This window comes from Akebia trifoliata, chromosome 9, assembly GCF_017979445.1.
Source record: "Akebia trifoliata isolate Shusen 1 chromosome 9, ASM1797944v1, whole genome shotgun sequence".
Lineage (NCBI taxonomy): Eukaryota > Viridiplantae > Streptophyta > Magnoliopsida > Ranunculales > Lardizabalaceae > Akebia > Akebia trifoliata.
The window spans coordinates 8,026,655-8,050,785 of NC_141383.1; the positions used below are offsets into that span (position 1 = coordinate 8,026,655).

Consider the following 24,131-nt stretch of genomic DNA (forward strand, 5'->3'; position numbering starts at 1 on the left):
CTTAGGTAATATTTGAAATCTTACTAAGTTAGTAAGACTAGCTTACTCTTTGACCTACTACATGGGCTCCTGCACCATTGCGCTGACGTGGTGGTGGTCCGTAGTGAGGACATAATCATAGATTCTTAACGTATCTCGAGGAATAGAATTTGTAGTTCTGAACGCACCACCACCACCTTAACGTGGTATTTTTGAAACCAGTTTAATGTGAATAATGATTTTCGAACTTAGAAAGTCTTCACTCGATTAATACTAGACTAACGTATGATGAACATGAGACTATACATATTTTACCTCGGGATACACAATTACACATCTTCTTGAAAGATGTGAAGTTGATGAGAAAGATCTATGGTTCATAATTGTCCGTACCTCATCAGCCAAGTGAAGAGTTAGAATATCAGCACTCGTTTTTCTTACGTTATTATACAATTGAATACGCCACGTCATTAGAATGAATAAAAGTAATATTCTTTATTTATTAATGGCTTCAAAGTATTATGGAAAGAAAATATAAGTATTTGTTTCTTAATTTGATATGCACAAAAGCTCTATATATCTATCTTTCTCTCAAAACCTCCAGAGAGATTTCTCTTTAACTGATCTGTTGGAGACAATGTCGATGAACTCGGATCGAATCGAAGAAGAAATATCAAATATTGAGGAAGGTAATGCGGATCAAAATACAGATTTATGTTCATCTACCGCAGTCGTATCATTTTCTCAGAAGGTATAAGTGATCAGAAAAAGTTTTTCATGTATGCATGTCAAGTGTCAAGGATAATGAGATTGAGAGATATCAAACTAATTGTTTCTTTTAATGTTTTATTATTCTGAGTTTCAGCTCATTGCAGAGATCTTGGGGACCTATTTTTTAATATTCGATGTGGGTCAGTTGCCGTTAACAAGATATATGGTTCCATAACATTTCCGGGGATTTGTCTAACTTGGGGTTTAATTGTTATGGTCATGGTTTACTCTGTGGGTCATATCTCTGGTGCTCATTTCAATCCTGCGGTCACAATCACTTTCTTCATCTTGAGACGATTCCCTTACAGAGAGGTTAGTTTTCTGATGAATGATCCCCTTGGAAAATGCTTAAGTGAGATTGCTAACGTGGATTGGATATGTGTACCAAGCCATAGCCATAGATTCTTTTCATCGAGATACGAATGAAAGCATCTATGGTTACGGTTCTGTGCGCACCTCCACATCAGTAATGTCAATTTCAATGTCATTCAACACGACTCAATCCCCCTTATAACCAAAAACTCCTTGATCGGTCTTCCTTTAAATGCTAATTATTGACGACTTCAGTCTCCGATGATTGCCTAACTGAAAAAATGGAAATGCCCTTTATCTTCAACCCTACCCTGTCTTTCCAATAAAAAACATTTAAAATTTAATATGTAAATTTTTTTGGTGATTTAGGCATACTCATCAGAGCTTTAGCTTGACCTAAGTCCTTTGTAAAAGACCGATGGATGGAAATGATATTTTCTTTAACACCTACCCAAAATAATCCCTTTGATTTTTATTTTAAAAAAAAAAAATCCATTATCTTGAAATTCTTCAATCTCTAGGTTATATGGGTTTATTTATTTTTGGCTCATTTGATTGCTGGGCTTCCACCTTTAGCATGGTTTGCCGAAATGTTGTCTTTTTCAACATCCCATGGAATTGTTGTGGTATGAAAGTTTTAAGGAGATGAAATCTTGAGGTTGAAGAGAGAGTAAAATTTTGTCATGAAAAATTCAGGGGCTCTTTTTTGTGCTTAGACCCATAGCTCATTTGGTTTCCCACATTGCGAAAACAACTTTGAGGTCGTGGGTTCAAGTCCAGCCAACACATCTGACATTTATAAAGAAAAATTCAGGGGTTTTTGGCAAGAGATTGACTATGGGCATTTATGCAATTTTGTGTACATATCTAAAAGAAGACCAAAGTCAAGGTAGCACTTTGAAAATAGTATCTCAAATGTTCACCAATAAATCAATCATACGAGCATGTGTGTATTGAGGGTATCCCAAATTTACAATACTACCCTCGGATTCTATGAAATTTAAGGGCAGTTGTCTCTTAAGGGCCACCCAATCTGTTAGGGGCGACTCTAAGGACACGAAGTTTTCACCCAACTATGAAGGCTCATACTTAGATAGAAAAGCCTATGATTCAGGCTATGACAGACTGAGTACCATAGAGGGAGAGGACCAAAACCCATAAACCAGTGCTGGCTAAGGCCATTTTATACTTAGTCCGAGTTAACACATTATTTCCCTATCAGTTTACTATAAGTCTTGAATTTACTTGAGTTGTTTTACCTACACTTAGTAGATTTGTTGAACAGGTTGTTCCCATAACCCGTAGTACAAAGTTTATAACAAGGGGAGCGTCCTTTCTGTAACTGTTTCACATACTTGAATAGAACACTTTTTCTGTGTGTGCCTTTATGTTTGTACCTGAGTTTCTCTTTTTTATAACAGTACACTATTTGTGTTGTACTTCCTTCGGATTTTACCTAGTCGACTTTTTTTGTGAGCAAAAAATCTCTCCACATAAGGGTGACTAAAAGTTATCTTGTCATGAATACCATAGTTTAAAATTTGTCTAGTTAACAACAAAGTTAATCCAGTTGACTCAACTTAATTAGTTTTTGAGGTAACTCGACCAAAAAAATTCACAAGAACAAGCTCTCCGAGTCACCTAGAAAACTTAGGCATTACATAAGAAATATGATGCTTCTTATGATAATTTCTTATGCATTTGATTGAAGTGATAATACATAAGAAATATGATACTTTTCCTTAAATGCGTATGGTTGTAAACAAGCATTGATTATCTATACATGTAGGTGCTTCCTTATATCGGAGCTCAATTACTCGGATCAATTCTTGGCAGTGGCACACTTTGCCTCCTCTTTGATGCAAAACGTGAGCATTTCTTTGGGACAGTTCCAGTTGGTTCCAATGTTCAATCCCTATTTCTTGAGTTCGTCATTTCCTTTCTCTTGATGTTCGTCATCTCAGGCGTTGCTACTGACAATAGAGCGGTTAGTAACTCTAAAATGCCCAATTGTGATCATTTTCCATTACTCTTTATGTGAATGGGGGGCTTAGCATGTGCCATTGCACATTATTTACAAGTTAATATTTATATAAATTTTTAATTATTTTTATAATTAATTTAAAAAATTATTTTAAAAGTTTTAAATAAAAGGGTGGGACCAGTGATTCATGACAAACATGAAATCCTCAATGGTCGGGATAAAATATGTATCTCGAGGGTATATCATGGGTCCCTAGAATAACTTATAATAGTTATAGGCTATTTCTTGTGGTTCCATGACCTATTTATCATAGTCTAGCTTTATAATGAGAAGGCGGAGTAGAAGTGGTTGGACAACAAAATTTGGATTCCAAAAACACCTTCACCTTAATATTTAAACTTAATATAATCAGGGTCATTTAAGGTCAAAAACCAATAAAATCGTAATTTCACATCCTTAATCTCATGTTTAATGAGAAAAGACCGAATGTATCTTTTTGGAAACCAAAATTTGAAAGATAAAAGATGCTCCCAGTTTTTCATTTAACCTTACAATCATGATCAAGGCCATGTTTGTCAAAATAAACAAAGTTACAACCCCACTACACTTATAAACATGTTAGTTAATTTTTAATTTTCTAAAATTATAAAAATATCATTTTTACTATGTTATTTACAAGATCACCTTAATTAATCTTTTCCATTATAAAGACAGAAGACGGAGTAGGAGTTCGTTGACAACGTAATTTGGAAGAACAAAAATGCCCCGTTTTACATAACCTTACTACTATCAAGGTCATTTTTCCTTAAAAGAAGTAAAATTATAAAAATGCCGGGTATTCTAAAGTTACCGCAATATCCTTTTTTTTTTATTATATGCCCCCTTCCAAAGTATATTAGTTAATAATTAAAATTACAAAATGTCTCTTACAATATATTAAATGATAAAATATGATATAAAATTAGATTATCAATTTATAAAAAATTTAATCATACATAAATCCTTTTTTTTTTTTTTGTAATAGGCAACGCATTAGTTCATTAATAAAGATTAGTAACTTACCAAAATACACTTACACCTTCAAAATGCACCTGCTTGGTTACCCTTCATAAAGACATTACAAATTTGCTGACCATTTATTGGTAATTGCCATGAACTTTTGGCGATCTACATTTTCCATTAAGAATTCCTACAAATGTTTGCCAAAGTAAACGCAATTATAAAAATTTGCCAAAATTTTTTATTAGATATCGTAGTGCTATCCCTACCCCCTTTTGGGAAGGAATTAATCGCTACGGTTGTATGTCTTGACCCCACAAAAGTATTTCAATGTGCAATATTATAAATCAGGAGACCACCCAATTTCGAACAGAATAATAGAGGGAGTAAACTCCTTTTTCTAGTTTTACCACTGAACCAACCCCTTAGAGGAGTAAACTTTGCCAAGTTAATTTCTAGGTGGAGAAAAATTATTATTATTATAATAGTGGGTTGGTTAAGGTTTCATTAGTCCCATAATCAATTTTACATCCATTCCTTGAGTGAAATAATTTCATTCTTCAAATTCAGAACTAATTTTCTCGCAATAATGAAAAACCATTGTCACTTTATTTCCATTGGGTGGGGCTGTTATACATACATGCCATACTTGTGGCATGGCGTTGTTTATATTAACAAGTTTCAGGTACTGTTACTTATTTACAGATTGGAGAGCTGGCTGGAATTGCAATTGGATCGACAATAACATTAAACGTATTCATTGCTGGGTAATTCTTCTAGACTAAGCTCCTTGAACTTTGTAGCTAGGCATGTGGAAAAGGTGCACACACATACACATACACATACACACACACATGCATGGTTATTTAGTTTTGAAGGTTAAAATTTGTTAATCTATCACACATGGAAACTATTATAATCTTTTTTTTTTTCAATATTGTTATGTTTACGACTATAATGTTTGTTATAGTTTGAACACCCCATATTTTGTATGTTTATAGAATGGATTATATTTTGAGGAAGTTAACAAATTAGCCCAACAGAATTGAAAAATTATCAAAATGGCACACTAATCATTTTAATTTCGAAAATGGTAAATTTTCATTTTGAAATTAAAATATTTAACCAAAACAGTAAAGTTTTAAATGAACAGTAATACCAAAAATGCTTTTTTAGCATCTTTTTATAAAACATATAGGGTCCCGTTCGGCACCCTAAGTTTTACCACACACTTTAACAAACGCGTTTTGTCCTACATGGGTTAGAAGTTTCGGAATGGGCTGGTTTTTGGTGAGGATGATCTCTATGGTGAGGAGATCATCCTCACCAAAAATCAGCTCATTCCAAAACTTCTAACCCCATCAAAAATGATTTACAAAAAATGGACGGTCCCCAATTTTTCAACTTGTAAACATGGGGCTAAACATTTCGGAATGGGCTGATTTTTGGGGAGGATGATCTTCTAATCATAGAGATCATCCTCACCAAAAATCGGCCCATTCCAAAATTTCTAACCCATGTAGGACAAAAAACGTTTGTTAAAGTGTGTGGTAAAACTTAGGGTGCTGAACATTTCCCATATATATATATATATATATATGGGAAATGTTCAGCAACAAACATTTTGACAAACATTTTGGCAAAACATTTTTGAAAATATGGGTTACAGGTTTTGGAATGGGCTGATTTTTGGTGAGGATGATCTCTACAGGGAATAGATCATCATCACCAAAAATCAGCCCATTCCAAAACTTCTAACCTATCAAAAATGGTTTACAAAAAATGGACGGTCCACGATTTTTCAACCTGTTAACATGGGGCTAGAAGTTTTGGAATGGGCTGATTTTTTATGAGGATGATCTCCTCACCAAAAGCAGCCCATTCCAAAACCTCTAACCCATGTTTTGAAAAATGTTTTGCCAAAATGTTTGTCAAAATGTTTGTTGCTGAAAGGGACCCTATATATATATATATATATATATATATATAAAGAGAGAGAGAGAGATATAACAGGTTTAGTAGAGTGATGTTTCCTTTCAAGATTTAATTTATTTCTGAACTCGGCGGCCTTATAGGCAATTTCCAACATGGATGGAGATTTGAAAACCCCTTTTCCAGTGATGCCCTATAACTTTGTTGTCTTTCGTCCATTACCCCTTAACCAAAGAGGATGATTGTGTTGTAGGTACATGCAAACTCTAGTATATTTATATTAATTCCAACTTTATTATGATCTTGGGTGTAGATGAATGATATAATCAATTTTACTACTTTAATTCAATGATTGCCTGCTTGATCGTCTAAATGGATGTCACTTTCTCGTACCCTGGGAGGGATGTATACCACCAAACCTCATGGCACCGAGGGTTACTGCCAAGGGCGGAGGCAGGATTTTCTTGTAGCGGGGGCACACTATGGTTTGTTATAGTTGAAGAACTTGAAGATGAATTGTTTTAAGAAAAAATTCAAAGATTTTTTATTAGAAGTTAAAGAAAATGATATTTAGGTCATTTCCAATTAGTATATGGGAAGGCCCAGTCAAGAGGCAATGTCATCAACAAAAATGAGGGGGGGGGGGGGTGTAAATGGGAAGAGAGGTGAGGGAGTAGGGACAAATGGGACATGTAATTAGTTGAAAATATAACATTGTCTCCAAGTTGTGTGGGGGCAATTGCCCCCACCAGCTCCTTACTAGCTCCAGCCCTGGCTATTGCTAAGTGGGGATGGTGAACACCTAAAAAACGATTAATATCTTGGATACAAAACTTGTAAAAATTTTGCATTTTTCCATCTTGTCTTCTTTTAAATGTATTTAGCCGTGCTACATGTCACCAATTTGCACTATTTTGGTGTCTATAGTATTATTTAAGTTCAATTCAATTTGATGATTGTCAAATGACAGCTATTCTAATTAGAAATATATAGGGACGACCTAATTTATGAAATTAACTAATTAACAAAAACTTATCTAAATTATTCTTGAAAATTTAAAATTGAAATAACTTCAGGACACTTCTCATAAATGTTGCATAGTCCTAAAAATTCAGTTTGAGTTTAGAAATGAGCTTCTAGAAATTATTTTTGAACACAATATTTTGAGTGCAGGCCAGTGTCTGGAGCATCTATGAACCCAGCAAGGAGTATTGGACCTGCTATTGTAATGCACATTTATAAAGGACTTTGGGTTTACATTGTGGGACCGATTCTGGGCACCATTTCTGGAGCTTTTGCATATAATCTCATTAGATCCACGAATAAACCACTTGGTGAGTTAACCAACAGTGGGTCTTTCATGAAGAGCTTACCGTGAGACAATGAGTGCGTTAAAAGGATCAATCTCTCCATTTTCCCTATCTCTATCTAGTTTTTATTTTTTTCCAATCATCTGTGAACCTAAAATTGCTAGTAATGAAGTTTTTATTTTATTTTTCTTCTTTTTCAAACTTATATTTGATTTGACCAATGTATAAGTTTTCTTACAATAGTGAATGTTGACTTATAGAAAATCAAATTATATTTTGTCATAGTATAAGAGAGCTGTTATTGGTACTCGAACTACTACTTATTACATCTCACATGACACATGTCAGTGTTTTAAATTATTTATCACACCCTAATTAAAGATTAAACACATCATTCAAACATGAGAGATTAACCCGCAAACCTAACTGTTGCAATTTTATTACAAAAACTCCCATAAGAGTTTGGGAATCTTCCTTTATGGAGTTTGTTATCCACCAAAGCTTACTTTCTTACTCAACAAATTTTGTAGTGGTGATCCACATCATAAAATTCAAAAAACATGATCTGATGCCACAGGGCTATAAAGGATAAAATTCTAAGAATTTGAAGAAAAACATTTGAAAAAAAAAGTTAATTATTACCCATGAATTTTAGTTTTAAATTTGAGATTTTGACAGCCATCCATTTTCAACACCATCAATCAAGCTTAAAACAATTATTTTTTACGAAATCTAAAAGACTGTGAAGTTAGATTGCCAATTTGATAATCATTGCAAGCCCAACGACCAATCTTACCATATGAGTTAGTCATGCCAGCCTAATTCATGTGAGTAAGGTTTGTTCAGTAACAAACTTGATAAAGAGAGTTTTTGTAATAAAATTACAACACAGGGCATCCTGATAAATCTCTCTTCAAACACTACAAAGGTTTGGCTCAAATTATTATCTCAACATTATAAACCATTATATCACTCGATCAAACAATTTCAATTGTTATTTACAATTATGATTAGGTTCATACAAACTCTTAAGCCCAACAATATAGATATCTTGCAACAACAAAAAAAAGAGTTTCTATTAGCACCCCAACTTATACTTATTTTCAACCATTTACTTATCTTTTTCATTTTTAATTGGGGTGTAGTAAGTAAATGTTGAGGTGCCAATATGCTTGCTCGTCAAAGAGAAGCTCAAGGGTGAGCATTAGAACAAAACTGCATAGCATTGTGCCCACACAAAGGGTGGGTGTGGAAGCTAGATCAATATGCAAGCAAGTTAAAGTAATTCAACTAGAATCTGATTTTGATATTAAGACAAATAAATATTCGGTTATGTTTTCACAAAAAATGAAAAGTAGTGATTATATCAAGTGGATGGATGTCATGAAAGAAAAGTTAAAATCTATGGACTAGAATAGTGTTTGAGATCTCATCGAATTATTTCTTAAATGTAAAAAAAGTCGGCTTTAAGATCAAGCATGACGTAAAAGGCAATGTCGAACGAATTAAAACCAAACTTATGGCCAAAGGTTTTACTTAGAAGGAAGGCATTGATTACATTGAGACTTTCTCTCTAGTTTTAAAGAAAAACTTACTTAAAATTATTATAGCATTAGTGACTTATTATGATTTAGAATTATACTTGATGGTTATGAAAATGACTTTCTTAAATGGGAGTTTAAATGAAGAAATATACATGAAACAACCTTAAGGGTTCACAGAAAATGGAAATAAAAATCTAGCTTGTTGATTTAAGAAATCCATTTACGGACTTAAACAAACTTTAAGGCAATAATACATAAAGTTTAACGATATCATTATCTCCTTCAGATTTAAGGAAAATATTGTTGACTAATGTATATATTGAAGATCAATGGGAGTAAGTGTAGATACGTGGTTTTCGTCGTTAGGACGACCACATATACTACGATTTGGAGCCGCCACCATTCAATTTGTAAGTGGGTGTGAATGGTCACCCGATGCACATTTTTCAAAAAATTACCATTTTTGGCATTAGTGACTCGCAACGGATAGGGAACTAATCGAACCTAGGGATTCAGGTAAGCGGCTCGGTTGGAGAAAAGGGAAGGGGTTAGGCACCATTTTCTACCCGTCAAGTGGCGGTAACCTTTACGTAACTCGGTCCTTTTGATTTAAAATAAATAAAAAAATGTGTCACGTGGGTGCATTTGTACCCTAGATGGGATTTGTTTTTGGCTCGATCATAGGATCATCTCATTGATAGAGATGATCCTTGTAGATCTAAGCCTTAAAGACCATTCATTTAAAATAAAATTAAAAAGGGAAGGAGGGGATTTTAGAAGAGGGAGGAGGAGAGGATAGAGAGAGAGGGGATGCTTTGAACCCACCTTATATCTTCAAGGTTTTCTTTTCTTTCTTTCTTCTTCTTCTTCTTCTATCCTTTCTAGGTCCTTAGTGGAATATGAGAAAAATTACCCCTTTTTTTTTTAGAAGATGGTAGGAGAGAGTAGTAGAGATAAGTAGAGGAAACTTATTTTTCTTGTGAGACTTGATGAAAATTGGTAATACTTGGTAACCATTGATCCATTTTTGGGATGAGAGGGGAGGTATTTATAGATGTTTGGGGGAGGTTTGGGGGTATAATGGGGTGAAGAGTTGAGAGAATAGAGAATGGCATGGGTATTTGAAGTGGAATGTGTGAAATTTAAAGTGGAATGGAGGGTAAATGTTTAATGAGTGAAAATGGGTGATGTTTAGATCCAAATGGGTTGGATCCTACGCAAATCCATTTGAATAGAGTGTTTGGTGGGATGATATGAGTGATGGTTGATGGGGGGAGTGGGGGTGTAAGAGGGTTGTTTAGAAAATGAGTGTTAGGTTGATGAAAAGGGTAAGGTGTTTAGATTTGAAGGGATGGGTAGTGTAAGAGATTGGTTGGTTGATTTTTGGGAGAATAAAGGAGATGATGTCATGTGACAATCATGATGAGAGGGTGATGGGATGAGATTGGTTGATTGGTTGATGGGGGTTGTTTGATTAGAGAAAGGAGTGTGGGTTAGTTGGTTGATGATGAGAGAAGTATAGGTTGAAGTGATTTCATGGGAGTGTTTTAAGGAAGGTGATGGGTGTAGATATGGGTTGTGATATGGGTGATTGTTAATGTTAGAGATTGATGATGTGTTAGGGTATGTTGAGTATGGGTTGTGATGTTGGTGGTTAGAGAATAAGGATAGGTTAGGTTAGGATAGGATAGGGTATGAGTTGAGGTGATGTGGGTTAGATGAGTTGTTTAGAGAATGGTGATGGGGGTGAGTAATTAGATGAGGGAGGTGAAGGGTGGTGATGACATGTGTCATCTTTTGATATTGAGGGGTTGATTAGTTGATGTGAGTAATGGGTAATGGGTTAAGGTTATGGTTAGGTAATGAGTTGGATATGGGTAATAGTCAATGGGCTTTTAAGTGTATTGGGCTTGGGTTTAGGAGGGTTGTGGGTTGTTTTGAATTGGGTAAGACTTATCTTGGATTGGATTTTGAGAAGGGAAGTTGATTTTAGGTCTTAGATTAATTTTGGGTTAATGGGTAAGGTAGAAAATGAATTTAGGAAAGAGTTGAGGCATTGTGGGCTTTAGGTGGGTTTAGGGTATTTGAGAATTTCAAGGTGAAGTGGCGGATGATGGATGAAGGGTAGGTCTGCCAAGTCTCACTTTTTTAATTTTTCAATTTTTTTTGTATTTTTCTTGAAGTTATTGATTTGATCCAAAAATGCCACGTGTTTGGCAATTTGGGCCTTTTAGGCCCATTGGAGAATTTATTGATTTTGTGGATATAAGTGCGGAGCGGCGGTGGTTGGGACGACGTGGGATGAGTCTGGTCCTTTTGATGGATCCTTTAGACCATTGGGTGGTCTTAGGAGCATTGATTCAATCGAAGTTGCCACTTTTTAATATTTTGGGCCTTAGAGGCCCATTGGCCTATTTTGTTGAAAATCAATGTTTTGAGTGGAGCAGGGTAGAAGCGAGATAGCCGAATCCTTTTGGTGGACCTACTAACCCATTGAGAAGTGTTAGAGGCTCAGATTTTGGCTAAAAGTGTCAGATTTTAATGCTTCGGGCCATCGAGGCCCGTTGGTTAAATTTATTGAAAAATTACTATTTTTTGGGCCCTTTCAAGTGAGGGCCCATTCAAATTGGGGTGTCTACAGCAAGTTTATTATGTTAGTTCTATATGTGGATGATATTTTGTTAGTCAGTAGTGATCTTGATTTGTTGTACGAAACCAATAATTATCTCACTTGAAATTTTAAGATGATTGATATGGATGAGGCAACATATGTCATAGAATTCCTTATGAATTGATCTCAATGATTATTAGGGTTGTCTCAGAAATGTTATATCAACAAAGTTTTAGAGAGATACAATATACAATTTTGTTCTAATGGTGATGCGTCTATTGGAAAATGAGACAAGTTCAACTTGATGCAATGTCCGCATAATGATTTAGAAAAATGTTAGATGAAGGATATTCCATAAGCTTTAGCTATTGAGAGTTTGATGTATGCTCAAACTTGTACCAGACTAGATATCAGTTTTGCAGTTGGAATGTTGGAAAGATATCAAAGTAACCCGAGAATGGATCATTGGAAAACTGCAAAGAATGTTATGAGATATCTATAAGGGACGAAGGACTATATACTCACTTACAGGAAATCAAATAATCTTGAAGTGATCAGATACTCGGATTCAAATTTTGTTGGATGTTTTGATAGCAGAAAGTCTACATTAGGTTTCGTATTTTTGCTAGCAAGATGAGTTATCTCGTGAAAGAGCATGAAACAAAGCATTACTACTTCGTTTGCTATGGAGGCTAAATGTGTAGCATGCTTTGAGGCCATGAGTCATGCTATTTGGTTGCGAAATTTTATCTCAAGACTTGGGGTTGTCGACTCTATAGCCAAGCCGCTAAAATTATATTGTGATAATACCACAATTGTGTTTTTCTCTAAGAATGGAAAATACTCAAACGGTGTGAAACACATGGAAGTTAAGTACTTGGTAGCTAGAGAAAGAGTCCAGAAACAGTTAATGTCAATAAATAATATTCGTACCACTCAAATGATAGTTGATCTATTGAAAAAAGGGTTATCATCAAAAGTTTACAGAGAACATGTTATTAGGATGGGTTTTTTGGAAAAATCTTTTATGTATATAGAATAAATTATCTTAAAGTGATTATGTAATTGACATTAATATTAGTACTAAATAAAATTTTGTTTCTGTTTATTTCCCGTTTCTAATTATATTATGCATATTTTATTTAGATTTAAGTGATATGGGAAATGTCTTAACAAGACAAATGAAATGAGCATGATTAAGGGCTATATTAGATAATGTATTAATGGTGTGGTACATGGAAGGAAGTATGACATACATGATATACAACTACCATGACTCACATTAATATTTAATTGAAACATGATATTAAATAATCTAATTACATATTGGGAATATTTATGGTTTTAAAAAGTCGTGATCACATAAAAATATTTTCAATTATAGAATCTTAAAATTGAGTCATTTTCAAAATATTTTGAAACTCACTATTAGCACAATCAATCTAATTGGCTAAGTTGGAGAATGTTAAACCCATGTAACGTGTGGCCCATTAACCTTGGTCAATTGACCTCCACGAGTTTAGTTTCCAAATCACACAAGGATTTTATATAATAATAGAATATCAATATTAATAGAATGTTAATATTCTTTAAGGTTTAATAAGAGACCTTGATAGATAGAAAACCTACTAAGAGAATGATTCTAAGCCCACAACCTTCATCTGTAAAAGGGGATCAACTAACCCATATTGAATACGTTAAATATATAAAGATTTGTGGACAACAAAATAAGAGAAGTAATATCCATCAATCACTAACCCAGTCGATCCACATAGAAAGAAGGGAGAAGGTGAGTCTAGCAATTAAAGAAATCAAATTCGATTGGGGTTTCAAAAGGCTACGAGGAACATATATTGAAATATGCACCTCTAAACACATTGAATTAAATATTAAATTACGATAACACAAGGTAAGTAACCATACCTTGTTTTTTATTTAACATGAATATATATGTTTGAGATATGGGTTGATTAGTTTCTATTGGGACAATAAAGGTCATGTTGAATATTTGAATATTTAGATTTTTACAATAAGGAAACCAATACAAAACCTTGATGTAGTGAACCTAAATATAAAAAATTATATCAATTTCTTTTATCCAAGTATACTTAAGGCGTTTTCAGTCAAACTCAATGCATCATGAACTTATACTTTGCATAGTGAGTGCCTCATAATGTACCCACCCTGACTGTGTTGTATGTTGTGGAGAAAAATGAAGAAGACTAATACTGAGAGGCCTGAAAAAGTGACAACTTCAGATCATATAACAACAAATCCTGTACAATAGAACAATAATAAATTGCAACATAACCTCGGACTTTGAATATATAAAGATATGGGAATCAACACAATGGGAAGATTGGGTGAAGAGGGCAATACTGAACAAGAAAATGAAGAAAGGCTAAGGCAACTTGTACTGTTAGCCGTTGTAGAGATCAACATGAATAACGTTTACTAGAACAAGCCAAGGATGTATGACTTGATAGAGAAATGGATTCGACACACACACATCCCTTACTATGTGTAATGAGTTCATTTTTACCATCGAAAATGTTGCAAGATTGGCAAGGTTACTAGTGGGAATGGACCTAGATTATGTATCAGCCGATGAGAAGTTGCATAGGATGAAGCTGATGGTACTGACTGTCCCCATTTTTGCCTATGCCAAGCCTGATAGTGCCAAAAACTTTCCGAGAAGGGGTTTGACTCAAAATAATTTTCAAAGAAGGTTCAAAATTCTATTTTGAAACAACCACAATGTTTGCAGGCCATTTTTTTTTTTTTTTTTAAATTGATTAACCAATCTTAAATTTAAGACTAGCTGTACCTCATCATTGGTCAAGCTTAATTCTTTACTTGGCCAAGGGTAACCCACAACCATGAGCGATTTTTGTTTTGTCCAAAGGTGACCCAAGGCTAAGTATAAATTTTGTTTAAGTCTTTGTTTACCCAAGGCCAATTATGTTACAAACCCATATGTCTTCGAATTTGGTTAGGGATAATTACCTTTTAACCCACTCAATGAGTTTTTCTCCAAGAAAGTCCCTTCCTTTTACTTTTTTGCCCATCCTTTAATTCTTCAATAAACCCACCATTATGCTCTTCTTATAATTTCTCTATTCTTTCAACAAAAATCCTTGGTAAAATTGGTTTAGTTATTGTTAGAACTAAACCAATGTAGATTACCCTTTTGTCTTCTAATTCTATTCTCAATCTTAAAAGAGTTAATGTAATTAGACTAAGTTCAAAGGATTTTAACAACTTTGCCCAACCCATATAATTCTCTAGAACTTGTGAGCAAAAATAATATGCCCCCTAAGTTGTTAGAGAATTAATTAGGCTAAATGACCTTAATGTCCAAAATCCAAGTTTATATTTACATGTTATATAGCTTAGTTATTTAGGATTTGACCCAAAGGCAATGACCTAGGACTCTTTTACCCTCCTCAAAGAATTCTCTAGAAACTATGATCTTTTACAATTCTATCCTCTTGATCATTATGATTGGCGAGACATATAGGTAGGTGTAAGACCATAAAATCCATGGAGAGGAGAGGTAATTTGAGTTTTCTTTAAAGGTTTTATTGAAAATATTGGGAATCCTATGAGTTAGGACAAGTTTATCCCTAAGGGTCCCCCAAAATCCTATAAATAGAATATCTTTCCAAGGCAAAAAAAAGGGATGAGAGGAGAAAAAAAACTCATTTGGCGATTTAAAATTTGTTCAAACCTCTCTATGCCTTCCTATTATCTTAAAACCTTTCTAAAATCTCTAGAATGACAAATCAAGAAGAAGAAGAAGAAGAAAAGGGAAGAAATGAAGAAGACCAAGATGGGGCTAAACCTTCCAACCTCCCCCTTTTAATCCCTTCTTCTCACTTTTCCCTCCTCTTTATTTTCAAACACTTTTCTTACTTAGCTTATTTGCTTGCTTCTTAATGTATTTCTTTAAATTTCTAGTCTAGAGACTTAGATAGAGAGAGTAATTCCTTTTATAGGTAATCTTCCCCATTAAATCCTCAATAAACTCCTTGAGAGTATTAGATTAGGTTGTTTTACTTTTTTTTCTTTATTTTCATGCAATTTAAATTCATAGTGTAGATACTTTATTTTATTTATTTTACTTACACTTTAAGTTTCCTAGAATAATAGTCTTTCTTGTTTTACCTTCTTTGATGGCAATAAAGTTAGAGAGTAAACCCTCCTTGGAGGTAATCTTCCCTTGATAAGTCCTCACATACATACACTTTTCACACACTTACTTCTAAAATGACTACAAGCAAGAGTATAGGTCTTTATGGACCTATATTCAATCTTTAAACCCAACAAAAATAGTCTAATAATAAATAAAATCTCATGTATGTAGTCTTGATTCCAAATGGTGTAGTTCAAATCATGAATCTCACCAAAGAATCAAATCAATAAATAAAGTCTCCCTAAGGAGCACATAACACTACAGGAAAAGTGCGCTATGACGACGAGCTTTAGTGACGGTCAAAATCTGATCGTCGCTCTAACAACGATTTATTTGACTGAAACTCGAACTATCTCCCTCAAACACTCGAACACTCTCCGCCTCTCTCATCTTCGATCCGTTGAAACTCGAACACTCTATCTCTCTCATCTCTATCTCTCTCGCATCTCCGCTGAAACTCGAAGTCTCTCTCTCATCTCCGTTGAAACTCGAACACTCTCTCTCTCATCTTTGTCTCTCTCTCTCATCTCCGCTGAAACTCGAACAATCTCTCTCTCTCATCTCCGCTAAAACTCGAAGCCTCTGTCTCATACTTGAAGATCTCATCTGAAACAGATCTCAAGCCGCTGAAACTCAAACACTCTTTCTCCGTTGATCTTCAAATTAAGGATTTCGACATAGAATCTCTCTGCCTCGCTGTCGATCTCTCTCTATCTTGATTTCTCAAATGCATGAGGGTTCAATCTAATCAGATCCGATCTGATCTCGGTCTCCCGAAAATTAAGGTATGTTTTGCTACATATTTTGTTAATTTTTCTGTCCAATCGATCCCTAAATCTTGGATTTTTGTTGATATTTTGTTGATTTTGCTGTATAATCCTAATTTCTACAGCTTTGATTCAAATTTTGGTTCGATTTCAATCCAAAATCCCAATTTCGAAAATTTGGTTTGATTTAAATTCAGAAATTTTGGTTCAATTTGTAATTAATCTGTTATACATATTCTGCATTTGGAATAATATGTTGGATTTGAAAAGATTCTATTCGTAAGAGTCAATTACTCATGATTTCTGAATTTTATTTTTGAATTCTTACACCAATTTCATGAAAATAGATTAGAAAACATTCAGAACAATTGAAGATCTTTATGTTCTTCATCAGAAATAATAAAGTTTCTAGTTATCATTCATTGATCGTACTTCTCTCAACAATATGTTTGAGGTAGACCCTACCCAATGTTTTATGTAGGTTCCGATTTACATGTTAAATCGAATCCGAATTGAACAATGGAACAAAAAAATTAATCTTTCATTTAGTCCTAAAATACAGTAGTCTGGTCTGGTTTACAATGTGACTAAAAATTTGTGTGTAAAGGTTAGCGAGCAGTTCCCATTGATTATTAGGGAAATCCTGGGGATTCTTGTATGGTAAATAAAAGATTGGCAAAAGAATTATAATTTGGACTCATTTCTTTTGGAAGGTCACCATACAAAGAAAGCTATGGCACGACTAACTATACCATTGAGTATAAGGATAAATGTATAAAGACTCCAATCATGAAAAGTGAACCGCAGAGTGTTATTAACCACACTCCAGAGTATCTGAAATAAATAAAACAAAAAGGATTAGTAATATATATAGTTTGCACATTTCTAAGTACCCTTTTCGTCGTAGCAATGTAGTTTCTTAGTTCATTTTTGAAAAGCATACTCAAGTATGCTGCTGCTTTTTTCATTTTGTTGTCCCAATTGTATTGTTTATTTTTACCTAGCAAAAAAATGTAAAGGAAAATTCACTTGTAGCATATGCTTTTCATAAATATAATATACTCTGTAAGTCCTCGGTATTTCGACTAGTATTCAATTTCCATATCAATGTTTTCTGAAAGAATGCAAGATTGTAAGTCCTGTGGATGAAGACTTTTTGGAGTCATGTTTTTTATTTTTAATTTCTAGTTCTTGCTTTTATGATGTGGATCTAAATGGAACACCTGGGACCAACTCAACTAGTTTCTCTCATGAAAAGTGAACTTACATGTTCACACACATTCTTGAACTTGTATATTTGAGATCCAAGGTTGTACAACTCTTTCTTGTGGCTTTGTTTCCTATCCAATATCAACCCTTATCAATAATTATTTCTTCTTTTTTTAATCTCTTTGACTTTTATTCTTTTATAGACACTTCTATCTATTTTCATTAGTAAGGGATAAGAGTTTGGTAGATAACACCATATTATATTAATTGCAACTCATATTATTAATAATACATATTTCATAAGTTGTTAAATAATGAGTATGTTGATTTGTTATGTATTACTAATAATACATATTTGATATTAGTACCAAGAGAGATTAAACTTTGGTCTTCACTTAATTGGACCGATCTAATACTTGGCTTAGCATCATTTATATCTCCAAATTTCCTTGATCCATCTATATATGCTTGGCTACATTCTCATTCATCTACACTGTTGTACTTCACTCAATGCTAATATTGTGATAAGAACACAGGTTTATAAGCTTACAGATTGTAGCTGAGAGTAATTTATGAGAAGATGAGAAGCTAGAGTTTCATGCTCTTTTTGTGTATTGGGTGCATGGAGAGTCATTATAGGCATGAGTGGGTGATGCTTCTGTAGATCATGAAAATTTAGCGACTGGTTCCATATTGGGCCTCTGAGCAGCGATTCAAAAGCCCCCACATGAACAATCCTCAGTATTCTATCAATGCATAGTCATGTTAATCTTATGCAAGTAAACTGGTTTTCAAACGACAACAAAGCCTTATTTTAAAATGGGTCGGCTAAACAAATAATGTTTCCTCCAATTCATTTTACAAAATCTAAATTCTTTGGTTATTGAGAGTTTCATACTTGGGTCGATGGCTCTTTCTATCAATGTTCTTTTAGAATCTTCAAGTTGAATTTTTTTTCGTTGAATGGTCCCAAATCATCTCAGCCAACTTTCCTGTATATTATAGTCTATACGGAAGTTGTTCCTACATTTTTCTACTCATCCGTATCGATATCTTCATTTATGTTATATGCAATTTATTAACATGATGGTTCTTGATTGTTAATCATTTGGGTCCATAAAAGCGTAAATAGAACCCAAATCCATCTTTTTTTTTTTTCCTTTGTATCATAACCTATCATTCCTTGTTTATCCATCTCATTTGGGACTGAAAATTGTGACCTCACTGTCCCAAGAGGAACAGCTCAACCACGTGGCACCACTACTTCTATGCTATATGTGTTTGATTGACAAATATAGCTAGTATTGCAAGGAATTGGCCTTTTCATGACAGCTATGGTGTAGAAGCCATGGTGATACCTAAAGAGGATGTTGAAGAAGAGCCTTTCCAATGTAAAATTTAGATACATTTAGTTTTTGGTACATTTAATTTCTCCACTTTAGACTTTTTTACAGACATATTGTTTAATTAATAACTGTTTTTTTTTTTTTTGTAATTAACCCCTTTTTAACTCCGCCAATGTAAAATTAAATATTTTACATTGCCGGTCCCAATCCCGGATAAAAGAGGAGGGAAAAGATGAGGTATTGTTTCATATTTCAAGACATAAATAATCAGGTTTGACAGATATCTGAACTTTTTTTTTATATGCAGCAAATCTTCATAGTGTATGTAGCTTTGAAGCTCTCCAGTCGGCAACAAAGGCAGTGGAGCAAAGATGAGATCAGGCTTGTGGTGATGATTTTTTTCTCTCTTTATGCTTTTTTTTGTTTTTAATGTGTGTCCTGCTGTGTAAATATGAGCTTTTGATTCTTATATTATCAAATGTTGGTTCCATATTAATTATTAATTCTACTTGTTACTATAGAAACAATCTGATAAAAATTAATGATAAAATCTGAATAATTTTTTATCAATGTAAACTCATAGATATGTTTAAAATTGAATGAAATCGAACCCACCCATGAACCCATTAGTCAATATTGTCACACACAGGAATTATATTCTTTTCTGTTTTTTGAGAAAATTCAGAACGTTGTAAGAATACTAGCTTTATAATTGATGCGAAGTTGTTGCGTTGCTTGATTTTTGTGTTAATTTGCTTCTATGATCTATGTTGCAGTGGTGCCAGCAGGGATTGAGACTGAACTACTAGTTGGTGAGGCCACTGTCTTTTTAAAAACCGTAAAAGGTCATGCGGTGTATGTCTCATATACTAAGGCTTATACCTCATGCCTTCAAGCTTATGCTTCACACTTTGGGCCTTTGAAATGTTTTGCACCATGCCTTCATGTTTGATATTATTGTCTCATAATATGCATCTTTTTGGTTCATTGCGTCGATATATCTCTTCCTTTGTTGTTTTTGGTGTCCACAACTTCACTTAATTTCTGCTTTCTGAATGGAAATTACAGGGGATTCAAGCTTGAATGTCATTGCCATAAAGGCCAGTCTTCATCTTCCTTTTGATCATCTTTTGGTTCAAAATCTTACAACACAGGTAAGTTCAACACCAAAATTTGGAAGGCCCAAAATGCCCCCACCTTTACATTTAAATGTGATATAATGAGGGTTATTTTTGTCAAAACCAGTAAAGTTCACTAGGATAAGCATAATATGTACTTATTGGTTCCTTAATCTATTTCCAACCTTTTTCTGAATCTGTATGTTAGAACAAAATTGTTTATGTCTGAACCTTCATAAATTTTATATTAGTTGGTAGCTGTGCGATGGTGCTATATATGTCCTTTGCATGCAATTGATGCACTTTCTGACTGAGAATCCATAAAACTCTTGTATTTTAATTAGTTAATTAATTTTGATCGAGTCCTTTCTGTAGTGTGAAAGTGTTGGCAGTAAAATGGCAATGGAATGTATTGGTTTTCTAAAATTGTGATTCTTGATTCATTGTTATTGATTTCTATACTTGGAAGCATTTTACAGTTTCAAGATCTGGAATGCCTATTAATATTTACAGAAAAACTTAAAATGATTCATTTTGAGAAAAACATAAAATGATTCATTTTCAGAAGCACCATCAGACCTACGTAACAAACTACAACAAAGCTCTCGAGCAACTTGAGAAGGCCATGTTGAAAGGTGATTCGTCCACTGTCGTTAAATTGCAGAGTGCCATCAAGTTCAATGGCAGAGGTTCTTTTATTTCCACAATTGAATTTCTCAGTGAAATTTACTAGCAGGAAGGAGGTGGTGGGCCTCCAAAGGGAGCTCTTGGCTGGGTTGTTGACCAACATTTTGGTTCTTTGGAAGCATTGGTGCAAAAAATCAATGCAGAAGGTGCTGCTTTGCAAGGTTCTGGATGGGTGGTATGTTTTCCAGCTTCTTATAGTTCTTGTTTTTATTATTGATTATTTTTATTTTTATTTTTATTTTTTATATATAATAATTTACCTTTTATTTCCTAATTTGAGTAAAACAGTGGCTTGGTCTGGATAAAGAGATGAAGAAGCTTGTGGTTGAGGCCACAAAAAAATCAGGTAATGCTTACAAGGTTTTTTGTTTCTTCTGTCATTTGGAACTGAAATGCTGTTTAGTGAATTGCTGAATTTGTGGGTTGTGTAATACAGTAATAGGATAGATGTCATGTTTTAAGATTATAATGCCTAAATATCTGAATTCGTAATGTTGTGGACTTTTTTGGCAAGCTTCTTGTGGAACTCAACATCACAATCTTGCACTTTCTGTCTTATAAGAACTCTACAACATTTACTTTACATAGGTTAGGCATATTATATGCGAGTAGAGAAGGAAATTATTAGCCTTGAATTTATTCCACTACGTGAAAACTGGAAAACTCGATTAGCCAAGGCTCACAAATTTTAGAAACCAAATTTCGTCAGCTTAAAGCCGTTGAATTTCTCCATTCTCCATTAATTTAACGGTTTGGCCCGACGAAAAAAAAATTTGAAAATGAAAAATTCTCCATTAATTTAGACCATTTATGGCATGGCCCGCAATTTGATGCCTTGACTTTGACTTGTCTATTTCGGTTTCATTTGTTCCTGTGTGAGAGTTGTCTATGATTGTAGTATTTCTACTTGGGGTTCTAGGCATATCCTCAGTAATTATCTTATTTCATCCGACCATGGGACTTACCAATATTTGCTACAGAATCCACTGGTGACTAGAGGGTCAAATTTAGTTCCTACAGGATCGACAGGAAGTGATTAACAGGTCAGACCCATTAGAAACTCAGCCAGCTCACATGGCTTAAGGCGTTTTAACGCAGTCCCACGTCCTCTCTCTTTACTAATTAATACTTCAACTAAAAGCTATATATTAGAGGAGTGATATCTTTTGGATCCCTCATTCTGAACCACCCCTAAGAAGTAAGGCCAAGTCAACTAACTCCCATTTCCATGGCCTCCTCTTCTTCTTCAGTTTATTTCCTCTTCTTCTTCTTCTTCTACTGCTATCTCTTATCCTTTGAATCCTCAAGCACAGAGGCCCTCCAGTTCACCATCCCCATATCATCTATCGTCACTAAAGAGCTTTTCAGCTCCATCTTTCTCTGCAAAGATGATGCTGCTTGCCCTGCAAAAGACTTCTACACCTACAATTCTTTCATCCGAGCAACAAGTTGCTTTTCTACATTCGGAACTACAGGTAGTATAGGAACTCCCAAGCGCGAGATTGCAGCCTTTTTTGCTCAAATCTCTCATGAAACCACAGGTACACACTTTTCTCTTTTATCTATCTATCCATCCATGCAATTTTACTTGTTATATAAAACACTTGGGTGAAATTTTTAATAAATAACAAGGCATTTTGTTTCCTCTCTAATTAGTCTCACATTGAATATTTAGACTATCTTTCTTTGCTTGTCTCAAGTCCCCAACTTCATATTCTTGCATATTCTGCTTGTAATGCTTAAAACAATGTAATCTTAAAACCTTCCTTTTGGTTGAAAACAAATTCACTCAACAGGAGAAAACCATATGGTACACCATTTTTGTTTTTTTTTCCTGAAAAATATATTTCCCTTGGACATGTTACAAGTAGCAATTAACCAAGCAGCTAGGAAGCACACCACAGCGTAGTAGCCTTAATGGGTCAGATATGTGATGGTGTGCCACGTGTCTTGCATAATTAAATTTCATCCTACTGGGGGAATGCTCAAATGTATACTCATACTGTCTTCTTTCCTTGCACTGAATTTATATTGCTAGATTATCGGATGAAGCAAAAAAGGATGATTCTGTAAAGCACGCTCTTGTAGTTCGTGCAGCTGTTACGTCCGGAAACTATGTCTCGTTCTTCAGACTTTACAAGGCAGCTCCTAAATTGAGTACCTGTCTTATGGGTATGCAAAATATAGATGTTTACTCTACTAGCTCAACTATTGGAATATGTTATGCAGTTAAATCACTCCAAAGTAATTACTGTATGTGTAGATCTTTACGTTGAGAAGATGCGTTTCGAGGCTGTGAAATGCATTCTCGTTCATATCGGCCAACAATCCCGTTGGTATTCATCGCTCAGGTTCTGGGCTTTACAAGCTCCTCACTAACAATTGAGGGAAGTGATGAGAAAGACACATATGGCTTGGACGAGTGCGAAGAATGGTTGAGAGCACATGGTGCATCTCTTATTATAGACAATAGTGGAGAGATGCAGCTTGACACAAAGGTATATAGAATTTTGCAAGCATAATTTCTTTGGGCATGCCAAACTTCTCTCAGTTGATTAATTCTCCTTTTGGGATTTTCAAATATACAACATACTCGTATTTTACACACCTCAGGAGTGTTGAGCAATTCCAAAACAAATGTTTTCAGGGAGTTTTTTTGGGTCTAAAATCCATTCTATTTTATTTTTTCCTTCTTTTCTCAACTTAATGGGGAAATCCGATGCGCAGGCTTCTTCTTCGAGTCTTTACATGCTAGAACCAGAGGATGCTGTGGCCCATGGAGATACAAATCTTGCAGTTAACGATTTTCTGACTCGAACGTCCTGAAAGACCACATTTGATTTGTAACTTTAGTGTATTGGAAAATGGAGTAGAAACTTATGATTTCTTCGATGATTTGTAACTTTAGTGTAAGTTTTGATGAGTGTTTGAAATGGGGGAAAAGAAAAAAGCGTCATAAAACATTAGTCCCAGTCCCCCTGTTCAGGGTGAAGCAGGTCTAGTAGAGTGGGCATTTGGGTCTTTCATATTGGTAATTGGGGTCATGGTCATCAATTTCAAAACGTAGGGGTATCCCCAATATTCTGCAATACATGAGGGGGCTGGTGTAAAATAAAATTTTTTTTTTCTTCAAAAACCCTTACAGCGACGGCCAAAAGTGTATCTAAAGGGTAAATTAATTTTTTTTAAATGATACCCTGTAGCGACGGCCAATATTGGCTGTTGCTATAAGTCATGCACTAACGACGTCCGCGTGAATGGTTGGCCGTCGATATAACATATAGCGATGGGACTATTAGCGACGACTACCGACGTCCTCCCTGACTGTCGCTAAATGTTTTTTGCGACGGTATTTGTCCTTATAGCG

The 24,131-nt window shown here is 34.5% G+C and overlaps 2 protein-coding genes across 7 annotated transcripts; both read left to right on the top strand.

The window, feature by feature from the left end:
• Window positions 1-581: 581 nt before the first annotated feature.
• On the top strand, window positions 582-7,550 carry LOC147394237 (putative aquaporin NIP-type). Its single transcript, XM_086453981.1, is given in 6 exon segments — window positions 582-730; window positions 845-881; window positions 884-1,062; window positions 2,852-3,049; window positions 4,751-4,812; window positions 7,151-7,550. Coding segments are annotated over 6 exon segments (795 nt in total). The 5' UTR covers window positions 582-616; the 3' UTR covers window positions 7,356-7,550.
• Window positions 7,551-15,898: 8,348 nt separating this feature from the next.
• Window positions 15,899-23,855, top strand: LOC147394238 (superoxide dismutase [Mn], mitochondrial-like). Of its 6 annotated transcripts, none has more exons than XR_015181616.1 (10): window positions 15,899-16,422; window positions 19,267-19,347; window positions 19,736-19,771; window positions 20,028-20,113; window positions 20,643-20,712; window positions 20,814-20,939; window positions 21,053-21,110; window positions 22,803-22,936; window positions 23,028-23,262; window positions 23,492-23,855. XR_015181616.1 is itself a non-coding variant. In XM_086454418.1 (7 exons), exons 1-5 carry the CDS (start codon window positions 19,720-19,722, stop codon window positions 22,835-22,837), a joined length of 357 nt encoding a protein of 118 aa, XP_086310544.1. In that variant the 5' UTR covers window positions 19,354-19,719; the 3' UTR covers window positions 22,838-22,936; window positions 23,028-23,262; window positions 23,492-23,855. The 6 variants fall into 6 exon arrangements, 1 of the variants encoding a protein (XP_086310544.1); XR_015181617.1 differs by lacking the exon at window positions 15,899-16,422 and adding an exon at window positions 16,471-19,004; XR_015181620.1 differs by lacking the exon at window positions 20,643-20,712 and having other exon boundaries at window positions 20,742-20,939.
• The last annotated feature ends 276 nt before the right edge of the window (window positions 23,856-24,131 follow it).

Bases quoted from the DNA above. Each gene is read 5' to 3' on its own strand.
- LOC147394238 (XM_086454418.1), top strand. From the start codon at position 19,720: ATGATCTATGTTGCAGTGGTGCCAGCAGGGATTGAGACTGAACTACTA. The intron at 19,772-20,027 runs GTGAGGCCACTG...TGGAAATTACAG, and splicing joins TGAGACTGAACTACTAGTTG to GGGATTCAAGCTTGAATGTC. The intron at 20,940-21,052 runs GTATGTTTTCCA...TGAGTAAAACAG, and splicing joins TGCAAGGTTCTGGATGGGTG to TGGCTTGGTCTGGATAAAGA.